The sequence below is a fragment of the Oncorhynchus tshawytscha genome, linkage group LG07 (assembly GCF_018296145.1).
Source record: "Oncorhynchus tshawytscha isolate Ot180627B linkage group LG07, Otsh_v2.0, whole genome shotgun sequence".
Lineage (NCBI taxonomy): Eukaryota > Metazoa > Chordata > Actinopteri > Salmoniformes > Salmonidae > Oncorhynchus > Oncorhynchus tshawytscha.
Genome location: NC_056435.1, coordinates 10,257,291 through 10,276,102, shown reverse-complemented (window position 1 = coordinate 10,276,102; position 18,812 = coordinate 10,257,291). Strand labels below are relative to the sequence as shown.

Below are 18,812 nucleotides of genomic sequence, written 5' to 3'. Positions count from 1 at the left end.
CCCCAGCCCACAGCCATTTAGGCCTAAGTAGTGGTTCACTGAGGTCTAAGCAGTCGATTTAACATTTCCGCACTTAAATAATTGGTATGACAGTTTCTTGTCAAGTGCAGAGAGAGATAAACAGACTCATCCCTTTGGATGAGTCTGTTTATATGATAAGTACTGTAAAGTAAAGTACATGTGAGGCAAACTATGTTGCTGAGGTTTTGTGACTGAGTCAGGGACTTGATTTGCAGGTGGGCGTGTGAGTGGGGGGGATCCTAATCCCTAGCGTCTGCTGTTGTTTTTCATGCCTGTTGGGTTGAGATCAAAAACTTAACGGCAATAATCATGCAAAATTGTCTGGCTTTCGCTTCAAAGAGAACACCAACATTAGTTTTACTCCTTTTCTTGTTTGCATAGTTTGTTTCATCAGTTCTACTCGTTTTTTATAAAGGGAACCGGGTTATCTTTGATAGACTGAGGATACAATACAATGTCTCTGAAATAAATGATCATATTAAACCGTCATTTAAGAGCACGAGTCTAGACTTGGCATCTGTGTGAGGTGATATATGTGAGGTGATATATCCCCTGCGTTAGCAGATTGAGCTCCAACACCATCAGGGCTGGTGCACAGTGGGGAAGATGGCCGAAGACCGGCAGAAGTGGAGAGCCTTTGTTGCTGCCCTATGAGCCAGCCCAGTCGTGATGGGAATAAGTGAGTGAGTGAGTGAGTACATTGGAAGATAATTTGACACACATTAGCTGGGCTAGGCGGTGGGCGGTGAGGAGGTCTCTGGAACCTGCGTGATCGTAGGCCCACCCACATGGGTAAAAACCCCCCGGGGTTTAGGAATGTAACCTCCATTCATTATGACTCTGAGAAGCCCACTACGGACCCTGAGTGTGGACCGATCATCCTAGCCTGCCTCTGTGTTTGTCATTAGGTACTAGTTCGATGTATCTGTTTTGTATGGACAGACCACTATTTACTGGGGGGGGGATTCACTGAATGTTCAGCTACTGCATTTATGAACATATAGATGCACAACCAACATAGTGACGTTGATCTAAAAATGGCGTCAAGCTTATAGTAATACTACTACCTCATCAGTTCTAAGATTGTAGTACTTATCTCAACCCGCACCCACACACACACACACACTTCCTCCCACACACACACACACACACTTCCGCCCACACACACACACACACTTCCGCCCACATACACAGCACACACTGCCGCCCACACACACACTTCCACCCACACTTAGCTCGCAGACACATGTTCACTCAGACGTAAGATGCTCATGGCATCGGGACACAACAACACAAAGTAATGGGCTATACGTTACATACTGTTTAGGGTTTGCCTACAAAATGTCAATTTTTCACTTACTAACAAAACTATGAAAGTCAACTATTCACATTTATAGTTTAATAGTGTTTAATGCATAATGTGTCATAACACCTGCATAAGTGCTCATGTCTGTAAATATTACATTTATTATATTCTAATTGATGTGATATTCATGTCCTTCATCTTAACCATTTTGAGACCAGGAAGCTTTCTCTGGTGTGTGTGTGGGGGTGGTATCACAGGGTAAGGCGAGGGGCTGACAAGCGCACACGCGCGTGGGTGTCGGTGAAACGTGTTTGTAATTGGTACAACAGTGAAGATGTACAGAACACTTTTAAAAAGAGCACTATTAGAAATCTGAAATACAGTACCGATGAAACGATTTGAGGCAAATGGAAAATATATATGTTATCTCATCTCTAAAAGTGGACATATTCAATGGAAAACATATATAGCCTATATGTAGCCATGTAACAGGGTGTGTGGCAGCAATGCCGGGTGTTTATTTATTTACATTTTATTTCACCTTTGTTTAACCAGGTAAGCGAGTTGAGAACAAGTTCTCTTTTACAATTGCGACCTGGGTGTACTCGGAGGGAGTGTGTGTGTGTGTGTGTGTGTGTGTGTGTGTGTGTGTGTGTGTGTGTGTGCTCGCGCTCTGGCAGGTCAGGGCCATCCACAGACAGGATTAAAGGAGTGGGTGTGCTGCTGGAAACTATCTGGGCTAAACGTACCTGTTCTCTGTTACCCTGGCCCTGTCTGGCTGTGTGGAAAGCACATCATTAAAACCACACAACAGCTGCTCCTCTACTCTGCCTGTGTCCCAAATGGCTACCTATTCCCTGTTCCAAATGGGGGCTCAGGTCCAAAGTAGTGCGCTATATAGGGAATAGGGTGCCCATTTGGAACGCATTCTCTGACTCAATTACCTATCCTCATCATTAATCTCCTTCATAAAATATAATGTAGTAAACTACTGTAAATAAATCCAAATCAAATCAAATGTATTTATATAGCCCTTCGTACATCAGCTGATATCTCAAAGTGCTGTACAGAAACCCAGCCTAAAACCCCAAACAGCAAGCAATGCAGGTGTAGAAGCACGGTGGCTAGGAAAAACTCCCTAGAAAGGCCAAAACCTAGTAAGAAACCTAGAGAGGAACCAGGCTATGTGCGGTGGCCAGTCCTCTTCTGGCTGTGCCGGGTGGAGATTATAACAGAACATGGCCAAGATGTTCAAATGTTCATAAATGACCAGCATGGTCCAATAATAATAAGGCAGAACAGTTGAAACTGGAGCAGCAGCACGGCCAGGTGGACTGGGGACAGCAAGGAGTCATCATGTCAGGTAGTCCTGAGGCATGGTCCTAGGGCTCAGGTCCTCCGAGAGAGAGAGAAAGAAAGAGAGAATTAGAGAGAGCACACTTAAATTCACACAGGACACCGAATAGGACAGGAGATGTACTCCAGATATAACAAACTGACCCTAGCCCCCCGACACATAAACTACTGCAGCATAAATACTGGAGACAGGAGGGGTCAGGAGACACTGTGGCCCCATCCGAGGACACCCCCGGACAGGGCCAAACAGGAAGGATAGTAAATAGTAGCTAGTCGGTTCTTTTCTCTGTTCTCTGGTCTCAAGGATGGGAAATACAGTATATGCTCCTCTACTCAATTATCCTGATAATTCATCTTCTTGGTAAAAAAAAACGTAGCAGCTAAAGTAGTAGCCTAGCTCAGTAAATACGTAATCATAATTATAATTTTTCTTTAAAAAAAAAATGTGCAGCTGAAAAAAGTAGCTCTGCAAATATAGACAGAAGTTAGTAAGTGTACCATGCTTCTGAGTGTCTTTTCTCACGAGTACAAGAAATGTGCACTGAGAGTTTGTTCAGTAGCAGTGTGTAGATTCTAGATATATTCTAGATCTATTCTCCAGGATAAAAACAAAGCCTCATTATCTCCCTAAGGCTGTGCTGTGTGCTGTGGCTGCATGGCCTACTTGCCAGAAATAGCTCATTGATACAGAAGCAGATTGAGTTATCATAACAGTAAGCAGGATGCTTTCTGTTGTGTCTCTAGAGAGAACAAGCCTTTCTCCTTTCTATAATTTGTGATAATAATGTGAAGAGTTTATATTCACATGACAGTGAAGGACACAGAATGAACATCTTATTCTGTGAGTTGATTATATTATATTCTGTGAGTTGATTAGTATTGTAGACAGTCCACGCCCAAAGTGAAATGGGCAATGCACAAGTCTGAGAGTATATTTGGAAAATGGGCTGGTGCAAGCGAAGATTTGTGTGGGTGTGTGTAAATCCTTAGAAAAATGTTTGTGGTTCCCATGCACACATAGGGCAAAGTCCCCCTTCTCTCTCTGCCTATATTCCCACTTACTGCCTCAATTCTGAGAGTAATGTGATGGGTAAAACACTTAAAGACACTAAATTGTCATGGCAAGAGACTCAAAATAAATGTTTGCATAGAAATATAATTTGCATATACTAACGTGTTTTATCCAAAGAGTGAAGGAGTAAAAAACATCTCAATCAATAAAGTAAAAGATCAAATAACCTAATTACGTCATAGATGACATGAGCCAATCCTTATTAGTCTATCTGAAATGTCAACCGTTGCACTTCTATACAGTCATATAGCCAAAAGGGCGTTTTAGGGTCTACTCCGCCCTCGCCTCACACCGTCCCAGTTGACCGGCGCTGCCTGCCGCTGCCACTGCTGAGATGTGGTGCTTGGTATTCCATGCAGAAGCCTCCCACGCCCCTTTCCGCCCACGCCAGGATTTGCGTCACGCAGGCGCGTGGGAGTGAGCACTGTAGCAACCGCGGAATATCCCAATTTCAATCGCCGGGGAGGAGGGGGGTAGGGTAGCAAGCAGGCAGCTCACACTCATCTAGTCTACAGACGTTCAACACAATCGCATTTCTATTCAAGGAGGCGGAAGGAGGGAAGGCAAACATTGTCAAAGAACGCGAGGACTTTTTAGGCCAGAGAGGGCGCTTATTAGGTAATTATAGATCTACCGATAATTGTACAGTTTATGGCAGTTCAGCCTATACTGTAGCTGATAGATTGTAACAACTAGATAAAGGAAACCAAAGGGGACTAACGTTTACCAGGTATGTAACACTTAAAATACATCGTTGGAATAAGTTATTGGGCTATGACAATAATGTAACAGGTTGTAGCCATGATACAATGTTGCAGCACTGTTCTATTATTGCCGACAATGGTATTTTTTTTACTCATCTTCCTGATGTGGATTTACTTGCAAGACCGGTTTTGAGTGACGTTTAGTCTGGTGCTGGATTACTGCATTTTGCATTTACATTTTTACTTTGTGGTGTTTTGAAACGAATTTCTTTTATTTTCTATTTAGCTAGATTGATTTGTGCAAATATTCCATGGTCATATTGTCTGGATTTGCCTCTTGATCTGCTCTGTTCTTTGGAAGACGGTTTTATCAGGCTGCGTTGCATTTTGCCCAGAGGTTTTGACAGCATGTGGTTATGAAGTAGTTGTGCAGTTGTTTGCAAACACTCTGAAATCCCATTGATGATAAACAATCAAATTATATTATTCACATAACTAAGGGTCGTTCAGCAATATCTAATTATTTGTGACATAGAGGACTAACTTGCAAGAAATGGGTAGTTAACAATCCCTTGGCTAAAGCAAGTGGAGCATGTGTGTGTGAGAAAGGCCACCTACGCATGCTGCAAAGGAGGATTGTGGCATGTGGTCCCATCAGCAACTAACAGGACTCTAACTGCGAACCGCCACTCTTCCTTCTGCAGCCCTAGTACTGCAGAATTTACAAAGGGAACTGGAGGGAGTGCCTCTTCCTCTCTCAGTCAATCAGTCAGACACACACACACACACACCCAAAAACATACCCCCACTCCCAAAAACACACACACACACACACACACACACACATACACCAAAACTCTCTGGTCAGGCAGAACCTCTTGCCCATCCCGTCTTGTGTTCTCTCTCCCAGGCATGGCGGCAGCGTTGCCCAGAACTCTGGGGGAGCTGCAGCTCTACCGAATCCTCCAGAGGGCCAACCTGCTGTACTACTACGAGGCCTTCATCCAGCAGGGAGGAGATGACGTGCAGCAGCTCTGTGAGGCCGGGGAGGAGGAGTTCCTAGAGATTATGGCTCTGGTGGGCATGGCCAGCAAGCCCCTGCACGTCCGGAGGCTCCAGAAATCCCTGCGAGACTGGGTCACCAATCCAACGTTGTTTAATCAGCCCCTGACATCTGTACCGGTGTGTAGTATACCAGTCTATAAGTTACCCGAGGGGTCACCCACGCCAGTCGGCGCGGAGCGAGGGGGTAACAACAGCGCCCGTGGCGAGACCCATGTCAAGGTTCCCAAAATCATAGCTGCGACATGTCTGGATCCAGGAAAGCTGGAAGTGGCCAGGGACAGAGTGTCAGGGGGGTCTCCGCTGCAGAGCGGCAGCGAGGGGCGCTTCTGGTCGGGTCACAGCAACGACAGCGAACAGAGCCTCTCTCCGTCCGACCGGGGGTCTCCGTCGTCCCCCCGAGAGGGTCTGGAGGCACTTGACTCTGCAGCTTTGCAGTCTGTCCTGGAGTGTGTGGACCGGATAACCCCGGCCCTGTCCAAGAGTGACCCCGCAGAGGTCAAAGAGCAGCTGAAGACCAATAAGAAACTTGCAAAGATGATTAGCCACATCTTTGATATGAGTGATGATGATCCAAGGAGAGCGGAGGAGGTCAGGAAGTATAGCGCCATCTACGGACGCTTCGACTCGAAGAGGAGGGACGGCAAACAACTGACGCTTCATGAGGTAGGGATAAGAGATGGGATACTTTTTGCAGTACTAGGTTAGTCTACTCAGTGGCAGTGCAATACAGGTGACAAACCTCAATTCCACAAGTGAAAACTACAAAAAGGTAAATCACCTGAAGAAGATGTGTGCGTGCGCTTTGCTTCAGCCGTCTAAAAGTAGGTCGGCAGTAGTAGAAGTTACAACTGAAGAGCTCACTGACAGAGTTGTGTATCTACAGTTATAGTTGACAACATGACTTATTATCACGCGTGTCCTGCCTTTCAGCTGACAGTGAACGAAGCAGCAGCCCAGCTGTGTATGAGAGACGTGGTGCTACTGACTCGTAGAGACGAGCTGTTTGGTCTGGCCAGGCAGATCTCCAGAGAGGTCACCTACAAATACACCTATAGGACCAGCAAGTAAGAGCCACTCTCCTCCACTGCACCGCACACAACCGTTGCTTGTTAGAGTTAGCAATGCTAAGGGAAGTTGGGAAGCATGGGTGACTTATTTACTTGCTAAGTACATTTTCTCCTCGTGGTTATTACTATGTAACTAATTACTGTAATGTGTTACATTTTACAGAGACATATTTTTAAGTTATGTAAATTATCTTATGGTATGATTCATGTCATGTTCGGACGATGCTTTCCATATCTTTCAATTGTTTCTCTGCATACAAACTGAGTGTATTGTCTTCTCCACTGTAGGTCTCGCTGCGGCGACAGAGATGAGCCATCTCCTAAAAGAATCAAGACAGAGGAGAACTTCTTTGACATCCAGGAGGCTCTGCAGGCCATCCACATGAGACAGGGCATACTGAGAGAACAGCTAGCCTGCGCCAAGTCCAAAGGAGAGGAGATAGTTGGGAGAAACCTTCAGGTAACATAATAGAAAAGTGGATTATAAAATGTAAACATGGGCCTCCCGAGTGGCGCAGCGGTCTAAGGCACTGCATCGCAGTGCTAGAGGCATCATTACAGACCCGGGTTTGATCCCGGGCTGTATGAGAATCGGCTGTGATCAGGAGTCCGGGTCACCCGTGTTAGGGGAGCGCTTTACTTGCCTCATTGCGCTCTAGCGACACCTTGTGGTGGGTCGGGCGCCTGCAGGCTGACCTAGCGGTCGTCAGGTGAACGGTGTGTCCTCCAATACATTGCTGCGGCTGGCTTCCATTGGGTGAGAAAAAGGGGTTACATTTTTTCTAATTGTATAAAGTAAACATTATCGGAGACACGTTTAGTTGACCCGGTCATTTCCGGAGGCATGTTTTTTTACAAGAGTAGGAGCAGTTGTTAACGCCCTGTAAATGTATTTTGTTTTAACAGGTGCAGTTGGACCGTCTGTTAGCCAGACAGATGGAGATTCTCCATGATGCCGCGGTACAGGAGAGGTTACATGCTCTGGACTGGAGGATACCTGCAGGGGCTTTGAAGTACCTCAGCGAGGCTCCAGGCACCAACGGCACGTCGGTAGACAAAAGCACAGAGCACCAAGGTAACGGTACGGTCTGTCTTCTGCGTCACTCTTTGGAGTGCGCTCGTACATGAGTGCTATCCTCATGTTCCAAATTCACAGCTCTGTGAATCACCATTTCCAGCCTTCAAATCTTATTTTATAAGTCAGGGATTCATTTTGTATCTGTTTTTTTTCTTCACACATCTCAAAGTGAGGAGGAATCATAACTGCGTTAAGCCGGTAGCCGTCCCTCAGGGACTCATCCCATCTTCGTCCTTTTCTCTCTCGTCCTTTTCTCTCTCGCACGGCCCATACTCCTGACAGCTCATTATATTCATGTTACCCATAATTATCCTCTCTCTGCACCTGTCATTAACTCTCCCACGCCTGTTTACCTCCTCCGCCATGTGGCTGCCCAGGGGCGTCTCTCTCGCTCCTGCTCTCGCTCTCTTTCTCTCTCTCTTTGTCTTTCACCTCTCTCCCACTCTCTCTCTGTCGCTCTCTTTCATCCTGTCTCTCCTTCATAAGCTATTTAAAGCACCTTATTCAAGTTGAATGAGAAGAAGAGTATAAAATCTTTTTTGGGGGGCACCGAGTGGAGTACAAACTCGGGCCCAGAGCAAATGAGCATCAGATCTCTCAAGATTTTGAGAGACAGAATGTTAATGTCATTTTTTTGTATCACCTAAGCAGCTTCGTGAATGGTACTCTAACAGCAGTGCCATTGGAATTGATTGTGTAAGATGGCAGCGTGCATCTCAATGGTTTACCCATGCCCTAATGTTTGTCTTTGTGTTTATGGATGTTTTCAGACGAGCGACCAATGAACTTGCGGATGCCCAGTAAGAGTGTGGCGGAGGGGGAGCTTCCCCTGGGGAAGCAGCTAGCCAATGAGCTCAAACGATTCCATAACAACCATAACACAGATGAGGCCAAAGCACCAGCAACAGGTACAGCACCACTCAGGCAAATGTATGTTCATTCTTGAGTCACGTATGTATACGTACACACTACAAACAGTGAGTATTAGTAATGGTCTGTTGCATGCACACACCTGCCTACATTCAAGGTCCACTATGAGTGAAAAGGTATATGGTTAGAAAACACATGGCATGTTTTATTCTGATGATCTTTTCTTTGTGTTTTACCTTAGAAAATGGATCCTCGCATCAAGCGGCCAACCACACTGACAGGAAGACCATTAAATCAGAACCAGAGGATTCCACATAGTGCCTCCCATCCTTCGTCTGTTTCCCCATCCGGTTTTAGTCGTCATTTACACTTTTTACACTAAGCATCTATCTCAGTCAAATCAATGGATACTAAAGCAAGCACAGCCACAGTAGAGCCTTAACAAACCAACGTTGCCTCAACAAAACAAAAAACTTTTATTTTCTTTCATTTTGTCTAAGGTTTTTGCCAAAGCGTCTAGAGTAGAGCATAGATTCAGTCACGGGGAAAACTGAATGAGGATGTCCTTTCACAGGATAACTTTCATGCTGTATAGGCCTTTATGTATTTATTGATTGATGTGCATGATATTATTTAAGAATGATGGGTCGGGAAAGTAGCCTTGTACCACAATCCTGATCTCCTGAGCTTACATTCTGTTTCGCTACATGAATTTGAATGAAGTTAAGTGAAACAAGAGCGCAGCGGTCAGGATGGTCAGGATATGAAAAAGAACAAAAAATACCCCAAGCTATTTTTGGCTTGTCGTGTTCGATCGGTGGGTAACTGATGTACTGTAAAGAATACAGTAGGATTCTGTTTTAATCAGAGGTGGAAAGAGAGCTATCTGGAGAGGAGAAATTATAGTTTTGCATCATCCTACTGTATGTACCTTATGTATTTATGAGTGGTACTGTAAATTAAACTGAGGCTGCAGAATTTTTTGTGTATAGATCTCCAGTTAGAGTTCAGATCAGTGTTATGGGATAGGTTGGCCCGGAGATGGACTGGGACCAAAAATTAGCCTTATCATTTTTTTAAACTTTGATGCCCCCACACCGGCCCATTTCTTTCCTCAAGGCCCCCATACCAGCCCATTTTTTCCCCATGATAATTGTGCACAAAAAAACTGTTTAGACAGGCACACTAGTCAAAAAAATTGACCAGCCCATCTGGCATTTGCCCGAAATGCCAGATGGCCAGTCTGCCCGTGGGTTGGCCTCGACAAATCGAGTTTCCTTGATAAGTCTGTCAAACACATGATGTTGTACTGTAAGAATGCACATTTGAATCTCAACACAACATTAATTGAGTTACCCATTTTATTGAGTAGGGCCCCTGGTCTGTTATTAGGGCTGGGAATTGCCAGGGACCTCACGATTCGATATGTATTGTGATTTGATACTGCAGAGCCATGAAAAAAGAGCCACGAAAGCCATGAAAAAATTTGTTTTGATCAGTCATGTGAATAAAAGTGCCGAAAGGATGTTAGCTCACCATTTTAAAAGAAGATAGATAACAAGCTATAGAAGGGGAAATACTGGAGTTTTTGCGCATGTACAGCTAACAAGCACAAAAATAACATTGCGAGATTGTCCAAAATAATATTGCGATATATTGTCAAAAAGAATATCCCGATATGTAACTTCTTGATTTCTTCCCCGTTATATTGTTGCACTCCAGAAAGTTGTGTTTTAACACATATGTCACTGTAGGACCGACAGGGCCAATTCGGCCTGTACTATTACAAGAATATTTGCCTAATCCCAAAAGCAGAGTTTTGTCAGTGTAATGTTGGTGTCAATCTCAGTACTGTGTTTATGTGTGTAGAGCAAAAACCGAATAACTGTTGTTAGAGAAAACAAGTGAAAGTGTCTGGTATCATAAGATGTTCATGTTACACAGCCTCGTAGTCTTAGATCCTACCAGTGTTTCAGCTGTGACCACCAATGTATAATTCAAGATGTTCGTATGTTAGAATTAGCTCTCAGATGGTTGTTTAATGTTGTGTTTCCAAATGTGTAAATCTGTCTTGCTATAGAGTCTGTTTGTCTTTTTTGGCGTCACCGCAGTCACAACAGTTTTGTAATAATAGTCTCTCTAGGTCAAATAGGCTGCAACAAATGCAATACTTTTGTAAGTACTGTTTAAGTACTAAGTACATACTTTCTGGGCCCACTGTCTGTTCTGTTCTGTGCTAGGTGACTTCTCCTGTCCTCTGTACTGGTTTAGTTTAATCAGTGTCATGTAATGTTCACAGACCAACGCATGTCCAGCAGTGTGATAGACAGCCAAGATGTTGATAGTACATTGATTCATGTTCTTATCACTGTTATCATAAGTCATCGAGTTAGCCCAGGCTTGCCTACACAGTAGATATGCACCTGTTTTTTTTAAAACACTAATATATTTTATTTGTTATACAGCACATAAACATTATTAAACTTTATTTTTTATGGTGGTTGTCTTTCCTCATTCATGATATATGTCTGATCCAGAAAGAAGGAAAATTATATTTTCTATCTTATCAGATTTAAAAATATATATTTTATATTAATCTTATTATTGTGTCCTACGATAAAATAACAACATTTAGATTTTTTCGGTTCTTCTTTTTTAAATTATTATTATTATTTTTTTTTACTGCTAGACAGCTAAACTGTTCTGTGGCAGAGAACCTATACTGGTATTTATAAGGTATAATGAACGCTGACAGACAGACTGAATGTGGTCCAGTCAACAGTTTCTCTTCTTAAAAAAGAAAGGGATGATGAACCGCTGTCTCGGGTAAAGTATTTGCATCAGTGTCATATTAAAACATTCTGAAACTGCCCGATGACTCACTCTGACGCAGGTCCTTTTCATACTTCACATCTCTCTCTCTCTCACACACACTCCCTCGCTCTCTCTCCTCCCTCTCATCTCTTTCTCTCACACACACACACACAGATTTTCTCCTGAGATCAGGTCAACTCATCACTGAACACCCACATGTGTAGCGCCCTCCCATCCTCCACAATCTCAGCCCTGTGTGATGGCCTCCCTGCCAATGCAAGTCACTGATGTGTTGCCATGGCAATAGTGATTGTAGGCGGCGGGACTACAGGCAGTGGGAGGGAGCTCAGCCCGGCTGCTAAACTGCGTGGGTGTGATCTGGTGAATGCGCCATCACCCCCGTTTAACAAAGCATGAAACTAACAGTGCTTGAACAGAGGTGAGTATCAAGTGAATTATCTCCTCATCTTCTCCAATAGTGCAACTAATAAAATATTGATTAGTTAGTTCTTTGTTTGTTTTTTATTTTAACCATTTTTATCAGTGTTAAGTCCAGGAGGTTGCTTTTTTTTAAAGGGATAGTTCACACAAATTGCAAAATTACATTTGTTTCCTTACCCTGTAATCAGTGTATGGAGAAGGTATGCTTTGGTTTTTATTTCAGCGGTGTTTCCCAAACTAGGGGTCGTGGCCCAATGTGGGGTCACCTCATTTGAAAATTACTGTCGCGGGAGAAACTGAAATAAAATTGAGCTTGGTTCATAGAACCGTGGTTAGCTAGATGTGGTTGTAATAAACAGAGCAGTTTCTGTTTTCTTCCAACAAATGTGTTTCTATCTTTTGAACCGTTTACGCTACAAAATACAATTCTGTTTCCCTCTACAATGCCCACAAACCATGCAGCTCATTAGAACAGAGTTGGAAAGACCAGGCACTAAATCTGACTGGGGGAAAAATGATCTGATGACCTGATGATCTTCTGAACTTCCCAATACCTTTCTGATGCATTTCAGTCACCTCAAGCCATACTTCCTTCAGATTGAAATACTGTCAAAACTGATTTGTCAGGTGGAAATACTGTCAAAAGTACTGTCAGACTGATTTGTAATAGACTGTCATAGCCCAAAGTTAAAAAGTAAACATTGGCTGTTGATGACATCACTTTTTTTCACATGTCGCGGTCCAATTTTTTTTGGAAACCCCTGGCTTACAGGGTAAGGATAACCAATATGTAATTTTGTCATTTGGGTGAACTATCCCATGACCTTATAGATTTTTTATTTTCTGCATGTATTCAATTGTCAGTGCTGATCTGTGCTCGTCCTACTCGGCAACACCATCACAGTTTTTGGTGTATTTTTGTTTATTTTTATGTTTCTATGCGAGAGGTTTGAGTTTGTGTACAGGCTGTGCAGAAGTTGGCATTTATGCTATTTCACTCATTGGCTGCAGTATACATGTTAGCCAGAAGGTGTCAGAATACAATAAAAAATGCTTTCATGAGCGAGATGAAAATTACAGTTAATAGAAAATAATTTCAAAGGATGGGTTTTATACTTTAAGAAAGGTACATTATTCCTCTCTTCTCTGAGCAATACGAGGGTGTAATGCAGTGGGATGGTAGGCCTACAGCTGCCTGCACTGTCAAAGAGGGGAAAGGTTTGAGAAAGATTGGCCCATTTTATGCTCAGATTCAGTTAACTTCAGTGAAGAGCAGCTTGACTTTCTCTACAAACAAACAGAACAATGAACTGGGCCTGCGTTGTTTATTCTGGTCATTGTACAAATGTGTTATACGGGTGAACACTATACAAATAATTCCTACTGAATAGTACTTGACTGCAGTATAGTATTATTACTATTCATGTAAGCGTTGCTATTATGGACATTAGTATTGACCGTGACCTTTACCCTCCTGTGATGTCATCGCCCAGAGTCGGCGCAGTAAAACGGGACACTTCTCATGTTAAATTGGCTATATCGCTCACAGTATTATACCGTTTGTACCTTTATTTATTGCGCCTTTATTTTCTAGTTTGCAAGTAAAGGCAATTAACATTTAAACGTGTGTGGACATGCCCTGTCAAGTTACCACAAAATGGCACTCTAGTGTAATGGCACTCTAGTGTAATGGCACATGGGCAGTCAGACAGACATATACTGTTGACAGTATAACAAGTGAAGTATAACCTGTATAACAATAATGCGTGATTTTTATTATCATGCATGTGGATCACTCTCTTTGGCATGACATCTAGATCATCTGTTTCATTGTAAAGAATATGCTAATAGTATTTATTTAGACGGGTCTACCCATTTGAGTGGTGTTATTTATTTGAGTGTGTATGGCAATTTTTTTTCATCACAGCGCACGTCAATAAAACATCACAGGAAAATCATAAAGGTTTTGGGGAAATGTAATTACCGGTAGCCTACAATTCAGTAACAATAAATGCTGGTGTGTGTAGACGCCAACTGTCTACAAATAACCTAACGTAGCCAGGCATAAAATAAACCCCTGAAACTTTATAAGTCCCCCCACATTCTGATCTTGAGAATAAAAAAATAAGTACTTTCGGGGGAGTTTCTCTTCTGCACTGTTCCACCAATTCAGTTATTGTGGAGGAAATCGTCTGGCACAGTGGATGGGTCATAATATCGATAACATTTAGCGGTGAAAAAAATCTAAATGCTAATTAGCAAGAGAAGACCTCAGCAAGACAAATTCCTGCGGGAAGCTGCTGCACATCATCTCCAGCTGGCACCGTCAGCTACCGTTCACCAACACGATCAGAAACCCTTGTGCCCATCCATGAATTTATGTCCCCTTTCTGTCTTAGCTTGTCACTGACTAGACTTTAGTTAGCAGAGCAGTATATCAAAACAATCATTTTGTTTTACTTAGCCAAGATAATTGTTTGTACATTATGTCGACTTTGGTGTGTATTTCAGACCTTATGACATTTTTCAAGGATGAGCAGAAGTGCATTACAAGAGGAGAAGACCACTAGAAGTCTGGCCATGCGGAGAACTGCAGATATACTGAGGGGCAATATACCCGGTTTGGTCAGGGCACGCATGAGGGATAAACGTTTATCCTGAGTCGGTGAATGTAGCTATTAAGTTAAGTTTGAGCGTCTTAGCAATACAATGTGTCTCATACAGCTGTCAACATTCTACAAGGAAAGAGCCACTTAATCAATTAACCAGATTACCCTGGATACCAGACCTTGATGACTGATAACTCAGTTGTAGAATGTTTTCATTGATGAGAATTAATCAAAAAAATCTATTGACATTCAGAATTGACTTTGTTTAGACATCCAGCCTGTATTGTAGTTTCATAACCAGAGACAAATCTTCAAAGGCAACTTATTTATTTATTAGGAGTGGTACATGCATTCACAGTCTTGATTTATAGGATCATTTCCACTATATAATTGATATGTCAAGTGATACAATCCCAAGTTAACAATTAAAAGTTTATGGAAAAACTGCACTTAAATATTCTACAGCTGTAATGTCATCAATCAAATCAAACTTTATTCATATAGCACATTTATTAAAATTCATCTTTTTCAAGATGTTCAGATGTTGGATGGGTGTTGTCTGTAGTGGGGCACAGATAACAAAGAGGAGGGCGTCAAGGCATTCAAAATGGCTACAAGGATGGATGTGCAGGAGTGAGAGCTTCGGGTCACGGGGTCTGGGACCCTGGATGCTTCACCAGATGGTCCGGTGATGTCGAAGGATCAATGGTGACCCATCAGTCAGGGCAGATTTTCTTTTGACGGGGGGGGCTTGCCTGTTTGGCATGTTATTTTGACATTAATATGTGTCACATATCAGTTTGAAAACTATATACATACATACATACATACATATGTAACAGTATAGCTTCCATCCCTCTCCCCTACCTGGGCTCGAACCAGGGACCCTCTGCACACATCAACAAGTGACACCCACAAAGCATCATTACCCATCGCTCCACAAAAGCTGCGGCTCTTGCAGAGCAAGGGGAACAACTACTTCAAGGTCTCAGAGCGAGTGATGTCACCGATTGAAACGCTATTAGCGAAAGTTTACATACACTTAGGTTGGAGTCATTAAAACTAGTTTTTCAACCACTCCACAAATTTCTTGTTAACAAACTATAGTTTTGGCAAGTCGGTTAGGATGAAAGAAATAAAAGCTGATATAAATCATTCTCTACTATTATTCTGACATTTCACATTCTAAAAATAAAGTGGTGATCCTAACTGACCTAAGACAGGGATTTCTTTAAGACAGTAATTGTGAAAAACTGAGTTTAAATGTATTTGGCTAAGGTGTACGTACAGTGTGGCAAAAAAGTATTTAGTCAGCCACCAATTGTGCAAGTTCTCCCACTTAAAAAGATGAGAGAGGCCTGTAATTTTCATCATAGGTACACTTCAACTATGACAGACAAAATGAGAAAAAAAATCCAGAAAATCACATTGTAGGATTTTTAATGAATTTACTTGCAAATTATGGTGGAAAATAAGTATTTGGTCACCTACAAACAAGCAAGATTTCTGGCTCTCACAGACCTGTAACTCCTTCTTTAAGAGGCTCCTCTGTCCTCCACTCGTTACCTGTTTGAACTTGTTACCAGTATTACAGACACCTGTCCACAACCTCAAACAGTCACACTCCAAACTTCACTATGGCCAAGACCAAAGAGCTGTCAAAGGACACCAGAAACAAAATTGTAGATCTGCACCAGGCTGGGAAGACTGAATCTGCAATAGGTAAGCAGCTTGGTTTGAAGAAATCAACTGTGGGGGCAATTATTAGGAAATGGAAGACATACAAGACCACTGATAATCTCCCTCGATCTGGGGCTCCACGAAAGATCTCACCCCATGGGGTCAAAATGATCACAAGAACGGTGAGCAAAAATCCCAGAACCACACGGGTGGGACCTAGTGAATGACCTGCAGAGAGCTGGGACCAAAGTAACAAAGCCTACCATCAGTAACGCACTACGCCGCCAGGGACTCAAATCCTGCAGTGCCAGACGTGTCCCCCTGCTTAAGCCAGTACATGTCCAGGCCCATCTGAAGTTTGCTAGAGAGCATTTTGGATGATCCAGAAGATTGGGAGAATGTCATATGGTCAGATGAAACCAAAAGATACATTTTTGGTAAAAACTCAACTCGTCGTGTTTGGAGGACAAAGAATGCTGAGTTGCATCCAAAGAACACCATACCTTCATGTAGTGGACACACGTTGGGATCTTTGTCTACAGCAATAGTAGTAGCATTTACAGTATGGATAGGTAGGCTACATGTTAGGTTTTAATTTTAGTCTAGCTAGCTAACAAATATCACGCAAATATTGGGGAATACAAGAATATCTAAATAATACCAAATTATCTAGCCATAGCTGGTAGTTGTAGCTCATCATCATCATGTTAATAATTACTACTCTGACCGAGCCGAGTGAGTCCACGCTAGCAAGCTAGCTATATTGGCTAGCTAGGCTACTCAGTTCTGCAGGCCGTCTGCACTGACTTACCACTCAAATCATTCTCCTCGTTTTTTTTTCTGTGTAAAAACGTAGTGAGTAATTTATTCCCTGAATTTCGCTGTCTCTGTTTCCTTTCTTCCTTTTTCTGGAAACCCAATTTTGTTTTTGAGGGGGGCATAGTGGTTATCTCTCGTGAATGCTTAGGCTACATGACGGAGCAACTGTCAGATCAGCTGTATTTTTTTTTCTCCTCGTGGAAAATGGACCAAACCATGTGCATTGTAAGGGGGATAGAGATGCCTGATCTGATTATGGTTATACGTTTTAATTTTCATCACAGATTATTTTGTCTAACATTTTTTAAATGATAATCAAATCATTCTCTAAACATTTAAGGGCCCCTACCAGGCTAGGGCCCCACAACACCCTTGGATGGTGGATCAGTGATTCACATGTCTAATAAGCCAGTTTGTCAATCAAGTTATCCCCTCTTTGTTCTCTGACACAATTGAACACAATGTTGTGTGTGGTTCGTCCCAGGAGCAAAGAGCTTCATCTTTTGGAATATTTGGCCATTGTATGGATGTACAATGTCCACAACCACAACATGTTTGTAGCAGACGCCCTCAGGCATTCGGATGTGGGGGCCAAAATCATAGAGACACTGACCCAGCAATTTGAAATCGGGCACTCCCCCTTATCCTGATGAACGACCAGCAGATGGCGTATGAAGGACTACATCTTCACCACAGCGAACAGATCCCGCTGTCCAAATCAAATCAAATCAAATGTATTTATATAGCCCTTCGTACATCAGCTGATATCTCAAAGTGCTGTACAGAAACCCAGCCTAAAACCCCAAACAGCAAGCAATGCAGGTGTAGAAGCACGGTGGCTAGAAAAAACTCCCTAGAAAGGCCAAAACCTAGGAAGAAACCTAGAGAGGAACCTGGCTGTGCCAGGTGGAGATTATAACAGAACATGGCCAAGATGTTCAAATGTTCATAAATGACCCGCATGGTCAAATAATAATTAATCACAGGCAGAACAGTTGAAACTGGAGCAGCAGCACGGCCAGGTGGACTGGGGACAGCAAGTAGTCATCATGCCCGGTAGTCCTGAGGCATGGTCCTAGGGCTCAGGTCCTCAGAGAGAGAGAAAGAAAGACACCGGATAGGACAGGAGAAGTACTCCAGATATAACAAACTGACCCCAGCCCACCGACACATACACTACTGCAGCATAAATACTGGAGGCTGAGACAGGAGGGGTCCAGACCTCCAGTTCTGTTACCGGTAAGTAAAGTAATATTTTTTTTAAGGAATCTGCCTAAGATACTGGGTGATATTTGTAGTTATTATGATAATTTCCTTTTGTATTGTGGTTAGCATCACAGTATTAGTGGTGGTGTAGGAAATTGTGGACACATCGTTGTGCACAGTGGAGAGCTCTGCTTCAGTGATTCATCTGGGATCATGGCCAGACTGAACTGCAGAGTATTTTTTCTTCTCCTTACCCGCACTTGTCTCCCCCTTGGGGTTATCCTGACTCAGTCTGAGGATGAGGGCCTTCAACTGTTGAATGACATGCTGAGGGAGAACAGCTTTGCATGGAGAGGTCCGATAGGACCAAGTAGTGGTATAGTGGTGAACCTCTTCGCTGTAGTCAATAACATCATGTATGCCAGGGATGAGATGGTTGTGCCCCTTTATCAGCAGGCAAAACAAAACCCAGTTGTAGCCAGGTTAGTATAGTATAACAGTGTATTGATGTGCAATCTATTAATTTATGCTTTATTCTTAGTAACTGTTTTTATGATAAAACCAGGACTTGCTGATCAGTTTTAGTTTTTTTTAAATGACATAAAATAGTGACTATTTTATTATAGTTGATTGTTAGACAATCATTTATGTTAGTATTTTAAGTACCAAATCAGAGTGCTGAAATTGATTTAAAATGTATCTTA

At 42.7% G+C, this 18,812-nt stretch overlaps 1 protein-coding gene across 3 annotated transcripts; it reads left to right on the top strand.

The window, feature by feature from the left end:
* The first annotated feature begins 4,058 nt into the window (after positions 1-4,058).
* On the top strand, positions 4,059-11,039 carry LOC112253902 (NGFI-A-binding protein 1). 3 transcript variants are annotated; one of them, XM_024425983.2, is made up of 7 exons: positions 4,059-4,373; positions 5,370-6,187; positions 6,455-6,588; positions 6,880-7,051; positions 7,498-7,672; positions 8,440-8,577; positions 8,781-11,039. In XM_024425983.2, the coding sequence occupies exons 2-7, from the start codon at positions 5,372-5,374 to the stop codon at positions 8,855-8,857; spliced, it is 1,512 nt and encodes a 503-aa protein (XP_024281751.1). In that variant the 5' UTR covers positions 4,059-4,373; positions 5,370-5,371; the 3' UTR covers positions 8,858-11,039. The 3 variants fall into 3 exon arrangements, with proteins under 3 accessions (XP_024281751.1, XP_024281750.1, XP_024281752.1); XM_024425982.2 differs by having other exon boundaries at positions 4,061-4,485; XM_024425984.2 differs by having other exon boundaries at positions 4,063-4,485; positions 7,498-7,666.
* The last annotated feature ends 7,773 nt before the right edge of the window (positions 11,040-18,812 follow it).